This window comes from Antrostomus carolinensis, unplaced genomic scaffold (genome assembly GCF_000700745.2).
Source record: "Antrostomus carolinensis isolate BGI_N321 unplaced genomic scaffold, ASM70074v2 scaffold24090, whole genome shotgun sequence".
Taxonomy (NCBI): Eukaryota; Metazoa; Chordata; class Aves; order Caprimulgiformes; family Caprimulgidae; genus Antrostomus; species Antrostomus carolinensis.
The window spans coordinates 1-20,290 of NW_010286819.1; the positions used below are offsets into that span (position 1 = coordinate 1).

Below are 20,290 nucleotides of genomic sequence, written 5' to 3' on the forward strand. Positions count from 1 at the left end.
TTAGACTCAATGGTCTTAAAGGTCTTTTCCAGACACGATGATTCTGTGAGAAATTAAGGTGTTCTCCCAGTTTAGGACATTCTGAAAGGAAACGTTGTCAATTAGAGACATTCCCTCAGGTTTTACAGCAAAGTAATTTTTCTTTTTGTTTACTGCCTTTCTCTGTTACGGTTGCCAGCACATCAAGTGGGATGTTGCTTAGGTGAATAAACAAGTTAAGAAACTACTGGCTTATTCTGAACCATGTTACCCACTCTGTGGCTCACTATGTGAACTCCTCTGTGTCGAGGAGTCATTCTCAGGTGGGCAGAAATCAACATTTTTTTATTTCCTCAGGCTGTTGATCCAGGCTGGGTTTAATTTGAACGTCCAGGACAATGACGGCTGGACTCCGCTGCATGCTGCTGCGCACTGGGGAGTGAAGGAAGCTTGCTCCATCCTGGCTGAGGCACTGTGTGATATGGACATCAGGAACAAGCTGGTTAGTATGCACAGGTGTTGGCACAACATTGTCTTTTATAGCCAGATGAATATTGACTTAATTATCTGCCACGTGATCCAGCGCCATGACAGAGTTACGTGGTGAGCAGTTTTGGTGTGTGCACTGGAGTATTTGAAAGCATCAGAAAATAAAGACTCTTGACTGGAAGAAGGCAGAAAAGATTTCATGTGTTGCTGGAAGAGACCAGTGATTAAAGTTTAGGAGTTAGGTTGTGAGAAAGGATGGGGGCTCATGTGTGTCTTCCTGTTTTAGTGTAATCCTGACACATGAAACAACAACAAAAAAGACAGTCTTGGAGTGCAAAATAATACATTAATATTAAGGTATAAGGCACTGAAAACTAGTGAACCCTTGAGAAACTGGCAGCTCCAAATCTTTCCTATTCTACAATATTGGTCATAAAAAGGGAAAGAAAAATAGGATGGAAGAAAAAAAAAAAAAGAAAAAGAGCAAAACAATTTCCTCTTTCATCCTAACAGTTAGAAGTTTTTCCTTGAAGAGCCCCTGGATTTTCAAGAGCTGACATGTGCTCGTCCAGGGCTGTTCTTTGTGTTCCCTTCCCTGCTGTGATGTCCAGGCAGTGTCTGTAAGCTGCTTCCTGCTGCAGCAGATTCACTTGTACCGTGGCTGCTTCTGGAGGAGGAAGTGAGGTTGTAGGTACTTGGAACAGCACCAGGGAATGAAAGGAGGCGAGATGATTTGATAAGAGAAATGTGGCACTGTGTGGTTTGAGAGCGTCTGTCTGTCCTGGAAACTGATGTGAAGGAAATGGCTCTATGAGAAGGAGCCATTTCAGTGTGTGGAGCTCTTTGGCATTCAAAATACAGGGAATCTTTCTTGTTTTAAGTGCCATCAGGTGCTTTTCCAAATTGTTCACAATGTGTGTGGATTTTGTGTTGTCCTCAACTTGGAAAGAAACAGACTCTGTTGTATTTGCTGCTCTTTCCAGTCAAGGATTGTTACCTTGCTCGGTCAGATGGCCAAGGCAACCCATATTTATTTGATCCCTAGCCATCAGGTTTCATTATTTGTTGTTAATAAAATGGTTATTATAGCTTTAGTTATGGTGAAAATGTAACTGATTTCTTATTTTGTGCCACAAAGTAATTTTTCTGGTTTATTTTGTAAATGCCCATGGATATGGAATTGCTACCAAATTTTTTAGCCTGCTGGTGGTTGTCAGCCTTTCTGGAGGTTCAGGTACACGATGATACAGTAGAACAGGTTGATCACATTCCTTCTCAGTACAAATGCTGTTTTTAGAAACCTGGAAACTCAAATATCTTGGTCCTGGCTGTTAGATTGGAGCAGCAGCAATCAGGGAACTGCATTTCCATGACTGAGGTTGCTCTGATCATGGATTGAGTCATAAAACAACCATCACTGTCACGTGGCTTTCCCTGCTCTGGAGTGAAACAGCCTGTAACTCAGTATTTGGGGAGGGAGGATGTGGAGCGTGTTCCCTTTTGTTCTTCACTGGTAAATAGTGCTTTTTTGAATATTAACACCATGCCATATCGGATATCCTCTTCTCTTCTCTTATCACATCAGGGCCAGACGCCATTCGACGTGGCTGATGAGGGACTGGTTGAGCATTTAGAGATGCTGCAGAAGAAACAGACTGTGGTGAGTTTCTGGCAGATCATTTTCCACCTCTCCAATTACCTTTTCACACACGGATGTTCTGTAAGACATATGGTATCAACAGACACGTGAGGCTGAGGCCCAGCTATTTTCATTTTTTTTTTTACATTACTCATGTGGAATCTTTAATTACACCAATATTTTTAATAGCTAGAAATCTAGAAAACTGGATGACTGCTTCAGGAAGGTCAGTAGCATGCTGACATGCAGAATTATGTAGACTGGTAAGGAATGTATAGTTCATCTTTGGGATTGTTATTATTTTGTAGTTGCTTTGTTAGCTGGCAAGCTCTCTAGCATCAAACTGCTCTTTTCATAATGAGTGATTACCTAAGTCAACTTTGTGTTTGCATCTAAGGAAATAGGCTGTCAGTGTTGAGAAAGATTTGTTACCATGTCTGCCTTTCTTAAAATAGGGAGACTTTTGATTGAGTGAGAAGAAATTAGAAACTTCAGGGAATTCTGGACTAAAAAAAATTGTTGATTTCAAAACCATATGAAATTGCCATTTCATAATGCAATGCAGATATTGGAAGGGGTTATAAGCAGAAAGTTGGCATAAAAAAGGAAAGCAAAAATAGATCTTGATCAAAGTAAAGCCAGTCGTCAAGCCAGAAAGTTGCTTTTTTGATTGCATTTTTTCCTATTTCATCTGGTCTACTTAATTATTTGGGTGCTTCCAAAAAACAAACCACCCTTCTTTAAAAAACATGAAAATCGGAAAGTATCATTTAAAACGTTGGATTCAGAAACAGACATAATGAGAACACTGCTGGTAAAACCCAGGGAAGTATTTTGAGGAACTGACAATGTGGGTGGTAGAACTCAAGCTCTGATCATAACACAGCTGCTGTCATCCTTAAATAGCATCCTTAACATTCACAGAAACTTTTTAAAAATTAATCAGCTTCTTCCTAAATGAGGTGTTGATAAATACTATCAGTGATGTATTTTGGATTTCCTCCTATCTCACTACACCAGGATTCTGGAGATAACTGTGCTCCTCAAGAGAAAATAAAAAGCAAAACAATGCCAAAAATCGTTTTTGGATGGGTGCTATCCCATTTTTAGGGTGGATTTACAGAGTTTCTCTATATAGCAGCACTATATAAAGGCCTTTCCACTTATTAAATGAGTTTAACAAGCTGTAGTAGAACTGGGAAGAGAGAATCCAGATTTTACCACACTTTTTTTTTTTTTTAGTTGATATGATTTTTTAATAGAAATGCTACTTTATCATCTGTGTTTATCATGTGCCATTTTTATCACTTAAAATAGAAAGCTTACATCTGTTAAGGATGAAATAGGCAGTTCCACAACATTCCTCTAGATACATTATTTCACTTTCAGAATGGCTCTCAAATCAGATATTTTTAAATTTGAAGCTTGTAGCGGAACAATGTGCTGTCCTTGCTAAAAGATTTGCTGCTGTTATTGAAGAAAAGAGGGGATTTTGTTTGCTGGAAGCAATTCATTTGATTTGGGTTTGGATTTTTTTTCCCAATCTCTGAATTACCTTTGAATGGACCTGCACTTCCGTGCTCCAGCAGTTTCTTCTATTTAACAACCTGCTTTACCCCAAATTTTGGCTCTTTGCTGGCCTCTGTGTAACTTTTCCCACATTCCCTTGTGCCTGGTATCAGCTCCTATCAAAAGAAAAAGAATAACTAGGCTAGATGTGACACAAAAGAGACAGCCTTAAACATGAGCCTCTAATTGCCATCCCTTTTTCTGGCTGGACTGTCTCTGTGCTTCTGGAAGGCACGAAACAATTTTTTTTTGTTCCTGTTTTGTCCATCAGTGGTGACAAAATCCATATTGCTGCTCTCTGGGCGAAACATCTCAGCTGCTGCAGCCATCACAGGTATTCTTGTGCGATGATTTATGCTGACAGTTAAGAGATTTATGAGGTGACCCATCCTCGTGGGAGATCCATCGGTTGCCTGTACAGCGCATAAACTGAATCTAACCTGATTTCACGGGCGCACAAACACACATGGGCAGACCTCCAGCACTGTGTCTGTGTGGGCAGATGCAGGACGGTACTGTGGGAGTCAGGATTTGAGTCTGGGTCTCAGTGGGGACTGACACAGACTTCTCTGGAGGTTTTATTAAATTGCAGCTTGAGTTTAAGGACATGCTGGGTGCATAGCTGTGCCCTTACAGAGCTCTAGTCTGAAACATCCAGTGCTCTTGCAGATGTGCATCTGTTGCATTGGCTCGTTAAACAAATCTACAGTATTTTTTATCTAACGAGGTTGGATGACCTTGTGCTGTGGTGATTATCGGGTTGTGCTGAGGTGGCTTGCTAAGATGTCTCTTTTCATTCTTGCCCCAATCTGCTTGGACTTTTTGACAGTTGCGAAGTGAGAAGGAGACGAGGAATAAGCTAATTGAAGCCGACATGAATGGCAAGCCTCAAGGTGGACTCTTCACCAAGTACGTTTCTTTCCACTTTGTTGAAAAGGAGCTGTGCAGAGTGTAACAGGAGGCCAGCTTCATCTGTTAGCATCAGCTGGCCTCAGCTGGTTTAAAAATAGTTTACTGCTGTTCGTGCTCATTTCATGGTTTCTTTTAAATCTGAGTTCTCTTCAATGCAATTTTAGCTGTTTCTTAACCTACCCACTGAATGGTAGAACAAGGAGTTGGGACGGTGCTTGGTTCCCCAGCTCCTGCTCTTGCTGAGTATCAGTTTGACCTTTGTTTTGAGAGCAGTGTCTTTGTGGTTGCACAGAGCCATACAGCCCAGCTGATGGGTTGTGTTGCACTAGGAAAAGAGACACCACCTTTCTTTGGACTGAGAAATGCTTGCAAATTTAGGAAATGTGAGACTGGCATTGGAATCCCTGGCAAATGGGCAGTGCTGGAAGTGCTGGGATGTTGAGTCTATGGATGGATTTTGCTTGTTCATCATGTAACAAATCATATCTATGTGTTCCTGAGAAGTAGAACTCAGAAATAACTCACTTGCCTGGTAGTCCTTAAAATGTCTGTATCTTGCAGCAAAGAGAAGATTCTTTATGAGGAAGACACGCTGAAGTCCTTGGAAAACGAGGAAGAGAACAAGGACTCTAGCAGTTCTAGTTCTGAAGAGGAGGAAGAAGCTGAAGAAGATGAAGCTTCAGAATCAGATGCTGAAAAGGAGTCAGGTAAGACTTAGTACAGTCTTGGATTTAATAGCCTAGCAATATTAGAGGATCAGTTAGTTGTGAAAGACATCTTGAAAGTCTTACTTCCAGTGTATACGTATAGAATACGGAGAACACTGTAGCAAGGGTACTAAAAAAGCTGATCTAAATGCTGATTCCCAAGTCAGCATAATTTTTCCAAAAAAGAAAGCTGCAAATAATATTTTAATTTATACTCCCAGCTCACTTGAATTTAAGATAACACATTGTTCACAGATTGTTCTTAAACAGTAGGCTTTTTCTGGTTGGCCAATTTCAGGGTGAACGCTTCAGTTACTGCAAGATGGTAGAAATGCAGTTGAACATGTTGGAAGGTAATAGCCTGTTGTATTTGGATGGGAGAAATGAAATGAAGGGCTGAAGCTGTTCTGTGTAATAACAGAGATGAGGAACTTGTTTCTGACTGTGGTCTATAATAATTGCAGAACATAGTGGAAAATAAGGGTTAAGTGCATTGAGTCACGTAAGTCTTTACTTTATAGCATATTGCTGGTGTCCCACTTCCTTCATCTCAATCTCATTCTTTTTCCATAATTTCTCAGGCTTCCTTAATTATTTTACACAGCACAAATGCACAGCACAGAAAGTTTAAATAAAGATACTTAATTTTACAATAAGCCAAGACTTACTTGTACTTAATATTTCTGCAGAGAGAGATGGATCTTGGACTATGATGTGTTTCATGGTTAAACTACTTTTAACATCAACTTAGCCTGGATCCCAGTATACTAATAAATAAGTCCTTGCAGAGGAGTGTAGTTTAAAGTTTTGTCCCGCTTCTTGTGCCAGTGAAATTGTCACCTGTGTTCTAGTTGTATCAATTACAATGTTTATTGCAGCGTGAGAGGTGTTGAGAATCCTGACTGGTCTTTGCAGAGCTGGTAGTTACAAAAGCTATTTGGGTATGACAATAAGATGGTGAAACACTCTTTTGGCTTTTAAATCAAACAAACATAGTGGAGAAGTCAGTGGTAGACACAGGCATGCAGTAGAATTTGGATTTATTTGCTCCATAAATCAGGATTTTACTAGACAGCAGCCCTGTATAGCTGTGTGCCAATTCTTGTAAACATGGTAGGAGCTTGACCAAAATACCTCTAATGTATGTGGAGCTGTAAGAAGTGGAGCTACGTGGTGTTTTAACTGATTCAGGAAAAACATAAGGTCCTTCAGCAAGGAAAGTGCTACAGTACTTAGTGTTAAATTTAGTGTAAAGGCAGAACAGGTCTTTTTATTGAGTTAATTCACTGAGCAAAGCTCATCATACTAAACTATTTCAAACCACTAAAGCTAAAACAAATCAAAGACAAAAAGCTTTCAAGTAACGATCAAGCAGCAAGCTTCAGGCTTTGTTACCTGTGCTCTCATTTCCTAGAGAGATTATTGGCTCCTTTGAGAAATTTCAATCAGAATTGAAACTTTACTTTGTAAATGTCTCAAATCTCTAATAAAATGTCTTTTCCAATCTAGGCAATTCTGTGGTTCTGTGTTTAGATTGGATGTGAGGAAGAATTTCTTTGCTGAAAGGGTTCTGAGGCATTGGAAGGGGTTGCCCAGGGCAGTGGTGGAGTCCCCATCCCTGGAGGGATTGAAGAGTGGTGTAGACACAGTGCTGAGGGACATGGGTTAGTCATAGGGGACTGGTCAGTGTTGGGTTCATGGTTGGACTTGATGATCTGAAAGGGCTTTTCCAATCCAGGCCGTTCTGGGATTCTGTGACAATGAACATGAACTTGCCCAGCTGGGTGCGGACGTGGTTGTCAGTTGTTGCATGTGTCAGTGAGGTGCACATTTTTGGTACTCTTTTTAGAACAAAGTTCATGAGGTAACAACATCAGCCCACATGTTGTAGGAGGACTGCAAAGAGAAGTAGGCACAAAAATAGCTTTTCATAGAAAATTATAAATGTCACAGTGTTACTCGTTTCAAACACAATGTTAAGAACAATTATGCTTTATTATCTGATTTTTAAATGCTTGGGTGGATATTGGAGGTTTTTGAAAACATGGAAATTATTTCCTTATTCCTCTTAATTTTCTTCTGATATTTAATATTTACATAGCTTTGTAATTCTTAGCAGTGCTGGACAGATAGAAGATGATTGTTGTCCTAAAGTGTTCAAAGTCCAGATGAAGGGGAAAAAAAGCCAAAATATTGTTATGAGTGATCTTTTTAAATAAAAAAAATTGACTCCTTTGATAATTGAGCACAAGGCAGGACAAAGTAGAATCTGGCAGTATAATGCAGAGGTTTATTTTGAGGAATGTTTTGAAGGGTCTCAGGTTGCGATAAATTTGTGGAATTTGCAGAGACTGTGGGAGGAGAAGAAATATGAAGAGGTAAGCAGTGAAATTGTTGGAGTGCCTCAGAGAGTACCATGTTTCTTACAATCTGTGAGAAATTTGTGTTCTTCAAACAAAGGAAGCTAAGTGCAGTAATGCCATTTTATTCATCTTGAGGACAATTAACAATTTGGACATGGGGTTGTATATAAGCAAGAGAAAGATCAGTATAAAATTTTGTGGTCACTGTTGGTGCTGGTAGCTATTACAATAGGTAATTAATGTGAATTAAAGTAGGCCAGGGAAGTTTTCAATGTTTAAAAAAACCCAAAAACAAAACAAAAAAAGAATCCCCCTAAAAAACCCTTAAGATAAATTACATTTATGCCAAATTAGTAAACTAAATTTTCAGTCTCACCGAATTTGTTTTGGGGAGATTGAGCTAATCCTGACCTGTTTCCCTTGATTGGAATTCATAATGTTTATTGCTGAAATTTTAGTGAAATACAGTGTGAGATCCTCCCCTCAAGACAACGATGCTCATGGCCAGGCAGTGTCTCAGGCTGCCAGCACAAGGTACTTTTCTCTGTCCTCCTTCTGCAGTTGACTCCTTTCGGTCACGTTGCTCACAGTTAAGAGTTCTTTCCAACCTGTCATTACCACTTAAGCTTGTACCCTTGTAATTAGGCTTGACCTTAAAAATTGACCTTTGTGCTAGAAACTTCCAGAACAGGCTACCAGTCACCATCTCGCCCAGCCTGTAGAGCCTGCTGGCTCTCAGGGCAGGTCTGCCCTCCCCTTCTGCAGTGCCCAGGATTCCCCTGCAGTGTTTTACAGGCTTCACTCTCAAGAAATCAGCAAACGGCAAACGTGTCATTATTTGTCTGTGTGCATTTCCATGGACTGCTGAATGCCAGGTCAGGCCTGCAAAGAGAAATGGGTCATCTCCTGCCCCTTCCTAGAAGGGCTGTTTGAAAGTGCAATGCACCTGCATGTGAGGCTCAATAAATTAAATAGGTGACTTGGATGGAAGTTCTGAGGTAACACCAAGAGAGGGGAAGGTGGCTGAGCCTTCAGTATCATGCAGACCTTCCTAGGGGAGATGAATCTTTTGTCTCTTTAACTCTGGATCTGTCAGTCCTGCTAACTGCCTGTTACTTTAAAATGTTTCTCTTGGCTTGCTCGTTTCTGTTTTCCATGTCCTTTCAATCCTGTATTCTAGGAGTGAGAACAGTTATTTCACAAAGACTGATCTTCACGCTCCAAGGTGCCATCCTCACAGATGCTCCACACCAAGCTGCTTTTTCTGTGTAATAGAAGATCTTTATTCACTGCACATACCTCATTTGCTAGTACTGTTTGGGTGGTTACACTTAAAAATGACTTTGTTTTTTTGAAACCATAACTGTGTGGGGCACCCATAGCTGCGAGAGGAAAACATTGTTTTGTTGGTGTAGATCCATCATTTCCCAGGCACCTTGCATGTGGCTGTGTTTGGTAAATAGTCTGTCTTAGAGCCCTGTGCACTCATGTCAGTTGAACCTATTGCCTGAGACATAGTTTCTGCTTATTCTCCCCCTGGTAATGTCTGGTATATGTTCTTAAGTGCATAGATACAAAAAAAAAAATTAATACTGGATGACTGCACTTGTCTAACGAGCAGGGAGCCAGCTGTGAGCTTTGATAGCATTTGCTTAGCTTGCTTTGAGCCCTGTTAAAGCTTTTTGTTGGGAATCAGCCCTAACTTCATGTAAAAAAAATGGATTTTGCTGTAAAAGACTAGAAATTCTGCCCACCAGCATAAGCTACTGCAGAGAACCATGCAGTGACCTCCACCGCCAGGCCTGCTCGAGGACGTGTGCTGCGATGCATCCCGTGCGCTGCGATAGGAACAGCACGTTCTGCTTTTCTTCCCCCAGTGTTACAAGGGAAGAACAATCCCTGAGAAGAAACAAAATTGTGAATAAACAAAAAAAATCTGTTTGTCCTCCTTAAGGTGCTTTCTGCAAAGACTGTGCTTGTTTGTGGGGATCAAATTCCGAAGCTTTGCCAGATAAATGTATCCATCTTATTTTTTATCAAGTAGAAAGCCTCCTTGCAGAAAGCCCTGCTCAGCCTTGGCACTGACATCACCTTTGTGATCTAAAGTGTACTGAGGTCACAGCGACTCTGAACTTGAGTGTAGTGCACACTGTGTTTGTAAAGAAGGGCCTTGGAAGTGCAATACTGAAACATTTGGTTTCTCTTCTTGTTTAAAATTGTAGAAAGGAAGGAAGAGCCCTTTGCCAACCACTCCAGCCATGAAACCAGGCCTAGCATCACTGAGCAAATACCACCACCCGAGCCCAACTCCTTCACTGCATCTGCCAGAAGAGTAAGTGAATTTGGAATCGATGGGGACTCCAACAGAGCTTGGAAGCAGCAGGTTATTCTGGGAGATGGATGCTCTGAAACCAATTTTCAGAGGAGTTGCAAGACGTGAATTTAGGAAAGCATGACAGTATGCAGTTTTGCTAAAGATGCTGTGTTAACACCAGTACAGGGCTGGCACAAAGGAGGATGTTTGTACGATAACGTTTCTCCTGAATCTCTTACCCTCTGAAGCAAATCGCGCTGTTCCCAAGAGGAACCCTGCTTACCACAAGCGCTTTGTTTCACTGTCAGGTCTGAGATGGTTGATGCCAATCTCTAACCAGCAGCAGATCTTTCACCAACGCTGGCTCCTGCTGATGTAGCAGCAGTGAATTTGGCATCATCATCCAAAGTGACTCCAACTTGCCAAACTCCATTGATTCAGTGGCATGATGTTACGGCCCAGTAAGCAGTGAGGATAAAGTTTGCATCTGACAAGATAGCTGGGTATGAAAGCTTTTTAAAGGTGGAGTTACTGAAATCTTATCTGAATTCTCCAGCTCTCATGTCACTCAGCTAGATGGCACCAGGAGACTCTGTTCTGCTGAGGACTGGTATCTTAACGCTTCTGGTTTCTTTTTACACCAGAATATGGAGGACAGATATACAATGCAGGCACCTTGCCAAAGTCTGAAGCACTAGGTACATGTTAGAGGGAAACTGCTTCTTGCTTAGTCACAATTTTTTATTTTTGACATGCTACTAAGTCTGACTTCTCATTCACATCAAACAAAATATGCGCTCACTCATTTGAGCTGTTTAACCCAGAAAATAAGGCTGTTAGGGTGTAGGAGAGGACCTGTGTGCAAAGCAGTTATTTGACCTCAGCCACTTAAGATTTACCTGCTGCTTTACCTTCTCTTATGTGTTTGATTTCTCTCTAACTCTCTTTGTCAGATTGGGTTTTATGTGTGAAAATACGAGTGCTTGTGTTGCCCTCCATTTGTGGAGTTATTAATATTTACTGTTCCTATGTTGTTCAGAAACTACAGAAGGCAGCTTTTACTGTGGATTTGAGCTTTCTCTGAGGAAAGTGTCAAAACTACATTAAAGTGTTGGAGCTGTGTAGCTCAGTAGACTAGAAGTGCTAGAATTAGTGGAGTACAGGAGACTAACTCTGTGCATCTGCATTAAAATAGCATTAGCTAAGAAACACTGCTAAAATACTGCAGTGATGATTTTATCTTTGCAGTCTTGAGTCAGTGAGTTTGAGAGCAGAGCTCCCCAGTAGCTTCATTTATTTTGGATAATGTCAGATGTTTTCTGTTATGTAGAATATGTTATAATAACGCTTATATCAGCTTTGACTGAAAGCCTTGTCTATCCCAATATCCTGCCCTTGACAGTGGCCATCCAAAGATCCCAGAGAAGACAGACTCTAGCTGGACTTTTCTCCCACCTCCTAGCAATTTTAATTTCAAGGATTTGCTGAACCTGTGGTATTTTTCATATTCAGTACAACCTGTTAGACTTTTCCTTTATGAATTCATGCAGTTGCTTTTTGAGTGCCCATTTTGAGTGCTTTTTGGGTTCCTCTAGTGTCCAGTGGCAAAAGGTTCTTCAGCTTAATTACATGTTATACAGAGCTTCCTGCACCTGCTTCTTTAAGCCTGCCATGTCCTGGTTTTGTTTGCTGCCCCTAGTTCCTTTATGGGAAAGAACAAGGAATAATCAATCACCCTTCTATGTACCGCTGAGGATTCTGTGTACCTTGGTCATATTTCAGCCTGGAGACTCCTGATACACTGAATAACTCCTTGTACAAAAGCTCTCTTGCTCTGCTCATTCTTGTTGCCTTTCTCTGAATCTCTTCTCCTTCTTCTTTACTGCTTTTGAGCTGCAGAGCCGAACTGTGCGTGGTATCAAAGGTGTGATTGTAGCCTGAGTTAACACGGGGGCATAATGGTGGTGTGCATTCTATTCTGTTCTGTCACAGTAATTCCTAATATTTTGTTTGCTTTATTTTCTATACAACTCAGTGGTGACTGCTGTCTTTGTAGAAGTATCTCTTGGGGTGCCCAGGCTCCATTCTTGATGCAGTAGGCATCTTTTTGTAAGACTTGATAACTATAACTGAAGTTGTACATTTAAGCAGTTGTGTATTTGAGGAATAACATATGCTTGTCAGAAGTGCTTCATGTAACAGAAAGCATGAAGGTCCATTCTGTAGCATGTACAGGATACGCGGTTACCTGACCATGGAAAGGTTTAGGCTAAAACAGGCCTCTGGAAGCCTCTAGTCCAACCTCTTGCTCAAAGCAGGGCCAGCTTCAAGCCTGTGTCATGTTCCTTTGAAGTACCTGAGCTCAGCTGAGCATTGAAAAGTCTCTGAGGATGGAGATGCCCCACTCTCTTGCTCCCTGTCCCAGTGCAGCATCGCTCCTACCAGGAGATACGTCTTCCTTCATGTCAGTTAGGATGTCCTGTGTTGGAACTTGTGTCTGTTCTTCCTTCTTTCACTGTAGACTGTTGAGAAGAAGTCTGGTTCCATATCCTCTGTACATCCCACCTCCCCAGGTAGCAGAGCAATTAAATCCTTTCTTTGCCTTCTCTTTTCAGTGCTAAATAAGCCAGGTTTTCTTGGTCTCTCCCTTTACGTGTTGTGTGCTCCAGCTCCCTGATGATCTTACTGGCTTCTCCTGGACCCTCTCCAGTTTGATCTGTGTGAGGGTTTTATTTGCAGATAGTCCCAAAAGAGTTGATTACTTTTTTCAGTTTTCTGCCTTTATTGAATAATTCCCTCTTCTTAAACAGGTGCTAATAAAAGCTTCATTGTTCCTTATATTCTTTTTGCAAAGCTGGAGGAGGGCATTGTGTAGGCAAAGGGAGCTGCACAATGACACAAGATTTCTTTCATCGTCTGTCCTTGGGGATGAGGGCACGACAGCAATTTGCATCCTTGTGAGTTCACCTTGAGCTGTCTCCTGTAATTAAAGCTAAGCAAGAAATCAAAGTCACTCCATCTTGTGTTTACAAGTGTAGCCCAGCAAAAATTGGGGCTTGTTGAAACACTTTCAGAACTTAGATTGTGCCTTGCAGTGCTCTTACTTCTTCCAAATGTCCCTTTTTCTCTTCTACAGTTCAGTTGGCTCAGCAAGTCAGACGAGCAGAAGGATGAGTCACCTTCGTCGTGGCGGCTGGGGCTACGGAAGACTGGCAGTCACAACATGTTGAGTGAAGTCGCTGCTACTCGTGAGGCACAGAGAGATAAGACTTCTTCTATCTATCGTTCTTCGTCAAGTCCTCGGATATCTGCATTATTGGACAACAAAGAGAAGGTTTGGCTTTCATTTCAGCAAGGATGTTGTAGTGCCATCTGAGTTGAGCAGACTTTACCTCACAGGTTTACGACCCTTTCCCTTTCGTTTTGAGTTACTGCTGGGGTTTGTATCCCTAACACACTTGGGTCTCCCTCATTTTTTTTTTCCTTTTGGAAATTATACCTATCATATCAGTTGTTCTTGCAGAACTGGAGTTTAATGCTCCTTTGATATAATTCCTGCTCAGTTTGGAGTGGGCTGCTGGTGAACAAAGGTCTGGCATGGCCCATTCTTTACCAGAAAAGATCTAATCCAGACAGTAGCACATACCTGCAGTGGAAATACTGCTTCACTGTCATCTATATGGATTCTTCCTGTATCCACCAGCTGTATCTGTGAATCCTATCCCATGTATTCACTCGCTATAGCTTTGCTCCCCCATCCCAGGAAACATTCAAGGTCAGGTTGGATGGGGCTCTGAGCAACCTGATCTGGTTAAAGATGTCCCTGCTCTCTGTAGGGGGGCTGGATTAGATGACCTTGAAAGGTCCCTTCCAACCCAGACTCTTCTGTGATTCTATGATTTATAGGTAGTTCTAGTTAGAAGCTGCCTTTATTCATTAGTGTGCTCTTCAGGAAATTATTTTCAGAACTGATAGTTTTACGCTGTGGATTGTGTTGTCCAAGAAAATGCCTTAAACCAGTTGTCCTTAGACAGGAGAATGCTTTCTTAGTTGAAGAAATTTGAACATGAATGTACTTGTCACTGAACAAGCTGGAAGTGTAACAGATGTGCAGTTGAAGTCCTTCTTTGCTTCACCAGGATAAAGATAACAAGAGCTATCTTGCTACAATAGCCCCCAGAAGACTCAGCAGTACGAGCGATATAGAAGAAAAAGAAAACAGGTGAGACTGAACGTAATGCTCAGCTTCTGTCCTGTTGATAGTTGCTCTGGAATTCCTTTTCTCTATATTCCTGCTTTATGTATTTTCTCAGCAGTCACAAGTACACAGGAATTCACAATATCAAGGGTTCTCTCTGTTCTATAAAAGTTCTGGTATGTTGCTTTTCATTTAGGTGAGCGGGGCAAGGGGCTGGTTTCTCCACTCCAGTATTCTTACATATACAGTCTCCATCCAGGAAATTAGATTTATGCATATTTTTTCCCTTTTATATGCAAGTGCCTCATTTTGTAGCTGGCACCTACACTTGTACTTCTGTCGCTTGCTGAATAGTCACCTTTGTGCACACATCTGTCATTTTTTTGATTCACTTGAGTTTGTGAACTCTCTGCTCTATGGAGCTGTTTCATTGCAGGGGTTGTTTCATGGTAAATGTGTATAATTGCTCCTGGACAGAACCACAATATAAATGGGATACATGTCTAGTATCTCAAGATATTTTTGAGGAGCTAATCTCTACAAACAGGTTCTTCACAGGTTGTGCTAGAAGGAGTAAAACCTTGAGCTTAGCCTCATTTCCAGCCACTTGCACAATCATGGGAGAAGAGCACATATAGAGAAGTCACTGTGAACTGTAATTGTTGTGGAAGACCCAGCAGATGACCACCCTGAGAGAATTTCAGCAGTTTGAGACTCTTTGCTGATCTTTTGCTGGAACCTCCCTGCTGTGTTCTTGCTTAATCTCAGCCAGTCACGGTGATTTAGACTTTAGCAGACAATTTGTGTCTGCTGATAAGCTTGAGCAGTTTTGGCAGTGGCTCATTTTGGGTGGGTATCCAGCTGCCTGCTGCTAAGTGTCCTTTCCTTGGTAAAGTAGAGAACGAGGAGAGAGAATTAGCCTGCAGGAACAGATGTGCCCAGACATACTGTGTAGGACAGATTTTTCCCAATATTCTTTCCTTTCAAAACAGCTGAGATTCACTTCATGGAACCTACAGGTGTCTGAAAGGGCATCAGCATGGACATGAAAATTGAAAAATGAAAAATAATGGCAGGCTGATGAGTGAATGGACTTGTGTTGCATTACAAGCTCGAGGTCCTGTCCAAGACCAGCAAATATTAGGACATACTGCCTGTGTGTGATAGGAAAAGGGGCCCTGGGATAAATACGACTATTAGCAATTTATTGGTAACTTGTCGAGTAGTTTTAGATCTTGCCAGACATTTTGTATGTTGTTTTCTGCTGCTGAGTGTAGCAAAGGATTTGCCATACTGAATTGCTTTACTGTCATTGCCTGGATACTGGGAGAAGAAAACTTCCCCTGCATTGCAATATCTGTCCATTTCTGCAGTGTTGTTTGATACAAGATGGCAGAGAGAATATCAAATGCCATTATTTAGTATGATAAATTACTTTTATGGACAATCTACATTTAAATTGCAATTTTTCTGACTAAATAGAACCTTGTTCCTCTTTATGCCAAACAACCTGATCTAGTGGAAGGTGTCCCTGCTGATGGCGGGGGGGTTGGAACTGGATGATCTTTAAGGTCCCTTCCAACCCAAACCATTCTATGATTCATTCATTCTATGATGATTAATAATACAGCTGGCAATGACAGAAACCAATGTTAAGGCCAGAAGAGGTGTTTCAATGAGTTGTCACCTGTGAATACCAGTGCCCATAGGTGTAAGGGAAGGATTTGTGTTGTGGAATTGTAAAGGGGCCAAAAGCACACTCCAAAAGTTTTTCTAAACAACCCTTGTGCTCTCTCCTGCATTAGGGAATCAGCTGTTAACCTCGTCCGGAGCGGCTCTTACACCCGGCCGTGGAGGGATGAATCCAAGGGAAACGAAGCTCCCCACTCTGGTGCACCTACTACCTACGTATCTACCTACTTGAAAAGGTAGGTCCAGTTCTGTCTTACGTGGGTTCCCAGGTGGTCACTTCTACTCTTAACATGCCTCCCAAACTTCAACCTCTTGCTTGCTGCTTACTGCATCAGTGTCACTGGCCTTGGGACCCTCTTCTGCTGAGAGCAGGAGGTAGAAATTAAGATTTGCTGACATTTGTCATGCCAAATAGTATTTTCTAAAGGCCATCATTTTTGTTGATTTGTAAATTGCTGAACTGAATTTAAATACTCCTGCTCACATAACTCAAATGCAAAGTGTTCTCTCAGTTTTATGCTAGTATTATGGTTAGATAATAAAACCAAAATTGATCATAAAAAGAGAATAAAGTAATTACAGTCTGAAAGCGTTGTTCAGATAGCTATTGACAGGTAAGTTGCAGCTTATCTCTGGTTTTGATTTATGTTAGTCCATGTTTATGGCATCATTATCAGGAAAGTGACGGTGTTCTTGTGCGTGACTTACAGCACTTGCTAAGGACTAAGACTGATGTCTCCAACCATCTTCCTGTGGCACTAGGGAAGCAGTTTCTGCACAGTGTATGTGAAATGGTAGAGGCTGGTTGTTGGTAAACTGGCCAAGCAGAATCAGGAAAGGAGTCCTGTGCAGAACTGCTTTAATTGGCAGCATTTTTTACCCCTTTGGAAGGCAGAGGCTCATTTTCCTTGAAGTACCAGCTAATGGCTGTCTCTGATGAGGTGACTCAATGCTCTGTTCTATTAAAACAAACAATACATTACTGAGTTTTCATCTCAGCTGTGAGGAGGAGGCTCAGCCCTTTGTGCAGGTACAGTGCCATCATCTCACCTTTATTTTAGCTAATACTGGAAACCATCAGAACAGCATGTATAAACATGTCCCACCACAAAGCCTTTGAGCTGTGCTTGAGGAAAAGGGCAGAAATATTTCAAGGTTTTAGATTGTGTTTCACCAAATTCTAGACCCTGAACTAATTATCTGTCTTAAAGATGGAATGATTGCTTGAGATATTTGGGAAAAGGCGGATTTTTTGTGTTCTAGTACTTATGCTGGCAGAGGTAAGTTGTGCTCGAGGATGTGTCTGTCCAATTGCTAAGCACATAGAGACCCATTTCCACAAAAGGTGAAACAGAGAGCCACTTCAAGCAGTAGACTTCTCCTGATCCATTCCAGTGACTTCACATCTATCCTGGGACATGATGACAGGCCAGCCTCCGTAGCTTGTTTCTCTCTAAAGGCAGTCCAACAAGCTGGAGCTGATTACATTGGAAAAATTTTACCTCTTGCAGCTGACATGCCTTACTGTTCCCTAGTCTGAGAGACAGTCCAGTCACTCACGTGGCTGTCCGTTGCAATTTTACAGACACTGCCTGTTGATCTCAGCTAATCCAGAACCAGATTTAGTATTACATTCACATAGTTGCACTGTATTTCCTTGGTTAAACTGTACAGAGACTAAGGAAGGTTTTGGCTGGCAGTGGAATTTCAGCAGTACCGATGTCTTGTCACAAAGGCTGAATTCTGGCCTTTCATAGGAGACTGTTGGTTTACAAACAATTACAGAGAATAGCTTTGCCAGGTAGGAATAAAGTGTACTTTTTTAAAAGTGATCAATGGGTTTGCATTTTATGTACCAACATTAAAATCATGATCAATTTGACCTCTATCCCAAATGGTTTTCTATAGGAGAGCCCAGAGAAATTAGATGTAACCATATTGAACCTCTGATTTCTTCAGCCTTGTACATCAGGCTGTAAGCTGAGGAAGGGAACCTGCCTGCCTGTGAAGGATATGTCATTTACAAGTGGTAACAAAACTCTCAACACAGCCCCAAAAGATAAAAGCTTATTCTGGGAGAGGAAGAATTACAGTGAACATGCCATACTTGGATATCACTGAGAGGATGACTTCTGTACTGTGTGTTTCCCCTTTGCCTTAGCATTTAACTAATCTCCATAAAGATACCTCATTATGTTCTCCAAGTGCTTTATACAACCCCCAAACAAAGAGTAAACAACAGCAACAGATCATCTTAAGATGCTGAAAATGGCTTTTCTTCTAAAAGGGAACAAAATAACTTGCAGCACAGTTGCAAATGTTCTTCAGCTTTCGTTGAAGCAAATGTTAAAGCTCTCTCTGTAATGGTAGTGACTGTCATTCATTCTGCTTCCTCTATGGGTGTATCATGAGCCCAAAAATTCAGAAAGCCCTGTTCTGACAGCCTGTTCTCCAGTTTAGTGCATATTGACCTTTAAACAGCCAGTTCACTTTGCCTGTATATTAAAGGATTTGGAGGAAAACTGCCACGGCAGATTGAATTAATTCAGCATCTTTTCCTTGCTATCAGTCACAAGTGATGCCTCACAGGAAGGGAACACACACCACAGTGAACTCACTTTTTCGCACAGTTAGTTTTTCCTTCATTTTACATATTTGCATATATGCCTTCTTACTGGTTTTGTTGACATAAAAACCATCAATCACAGTGTCAGGCCAACAGTCCATGCAGTCCAGACTCTGTTTCTGAGAGCAATTGGTTTTGAAGAACGAGTTTTAAAGGCCAGGATAACTTAAGAGCAGTCTTGCACCTCCCGCACTCTCCTTGCTTCCAGCAATCACAGATTTAGAAGCCAGGGGTTATTGTTCTTCATAATAGCCACCGCTGTGGCCAACTGCTGGAAGCAAGTCCCATTTTGATCTCTGCAATACTCTATGGCAGTCTGTTTAAAAAAAAATAGCTATGTGTTTTGTGCAAGCTTTTTTGATTAGCATATGTGGAAGCTTTTTAAGGTTTTGAAGGTTTTTAAGATTTTTAATTCTACTTGGTTTAGCTGTTTTCAGAAGTATTTATTTTTACTGATTTTAAATGTTGCTTTCCATTTCATTGCTCATTCCCTGATGGTTATGTTATGGTGATTATGTGAGAGAACGAGTAGCAGTGTGTCAGTGCCTGGTTTTTATTTCTAAAGTTGAATTCTTTAGCATAAACTCATAATCCTCCCTTTTACAGATTCATATGAACACAGCTGTTAATTAACAGGATTCCCCAGCTAACCTTTTTCTTGCAATTTTCTGTTCAGATCGAATGTGAGCAATTGAATAAATGCCTTAGGGTCCTCCTCAAACTGTGCAGTGCCACCCAGGGAAGGTGACAGGGCGGGGAGGTCAATGCTTGTAGAGCTGGCAATGCCTTGGCTCCCTTCTTGTGAGCAGGAGTGTGTGTGTGATGCCTCAGCACCACGTTTCTCTGACCCGGGGTTTGTGCATGTAGGAGTTGGCACAACGCCATCACCATGCTCTTTTCCTCCATTCCTCCTCCTCCTCCTTCCCCTCTCAGCCCCCCCACATCTCTGCTCTCCCAGGCACCTGGTGCTACTTCCATCCTCTCGTCTCCCCTTTTCACCCATCACCTTTCCCTTCTGAAACACAGTCCTTGTCAGGTCTTATTTAATAACCCTCCCGTGTCCTCCCTTCCTGACCAAGTTCCTTCTCTTTTTTGCAGCCCCCCCTCCTGCCCCAGCCTCTCTGCCTTGGGCTCTCCTAGGATGGTGCCACATCAACCCTGCTCCCCCCGGGGTTGTCACCACCTTTTCCCCTGCTGCTCTTCTTGTTCCTTCCCCTGGTGCACGTTCTGCTGCCATCATCTCCTCAGTACACTCATTTCTGCAACTTCACAGCTGCTTGCTCTGCACGCCCACACCAGCCAAGCTGAGCTCCATACTCTCACCCTCCTTCCAGCCTATCTCCAGGGCTTGGTCTGTTCCTCTGATGCAGAGAGCCAAGAAGGGAGCACTTGCTTCCAACAGGACTTCCTGCTCCCCCATGCTCCGGGCAGGGCCAGCTTTCCAGAGGAAGCTTTGTTTAGGGTCCACTGGAGGTTGCTACCTGGTGACAATAACTTACTTGTTCCTTTGTGACCTGGATATGGCCAGCAGCCATCAACTGAAGAGCCCACATGTAAGGTTCCTCCCTGTGGAGACCTTCCAGGATGCCCCATTCTCTCCTTTGGCTGTCTAGGGACCAGCTGCTTGTTCTGGGCTGGCTGGGGGCCTTGGCATATAAAACTGATTTGTAAATTGGGTGCCTGAGTGAATCGGGCTGGATCCTTCCTCCAACCTCCTGTCCTTGGCTGTTGTCCTGCCCCTTTCAAGTTTATTTCAGCCTCAGGCTGCTCCCTCTGACTCTTGCTCTAGTGTTGACTTCCAG

At 42.0% G+C, this 20,290-nt stretch overlaps 1 protein-coding gene across 1 annotated transcript in view; it reads left to right on the forward strand.

Moving 5' to 3' along the window:
- Positions 1-336: 336 nt before the first annotated feature.
- LOC104518099 (protein phosphatase 1 regulatory subunit 12B) overlaps positions 337-20,290 on the forward strand; it is a gene marked incomplete at both ends in the record, with an annotated part of 39,630 nt that continues 19,676 nt past the window's right edge. The window contains 8 exons of the mRNA XM_010177449.1: positions 337-481; positions 2,054-2,128; positions 4,506-4,585; positions 5,150-5,295; positions 9,881-9,990; positions 13,109-13,306; positions 14,112-14,194; positions 15,976-16,098. Coding sequence (XP_010175751.1) covers positions 337-481; positions 2,054-2,128; positions 4,506-4,585; positions 5,150-5,295; positions 9,881-9,990; positions 13,109-13,306; positions 14,112-14,194; positions 15,976-16,098 — 960 coding nt within the window. The remainder of the gene's footprint in view (positions 482-2,053; positions 2,129-4,505; positions 4,586-5,149; positions 5,296-9,880; positions 9,991-13,108; positions 13,307-14,111; positions 14,195-15,975; positions 16,099-20,290) is intronic.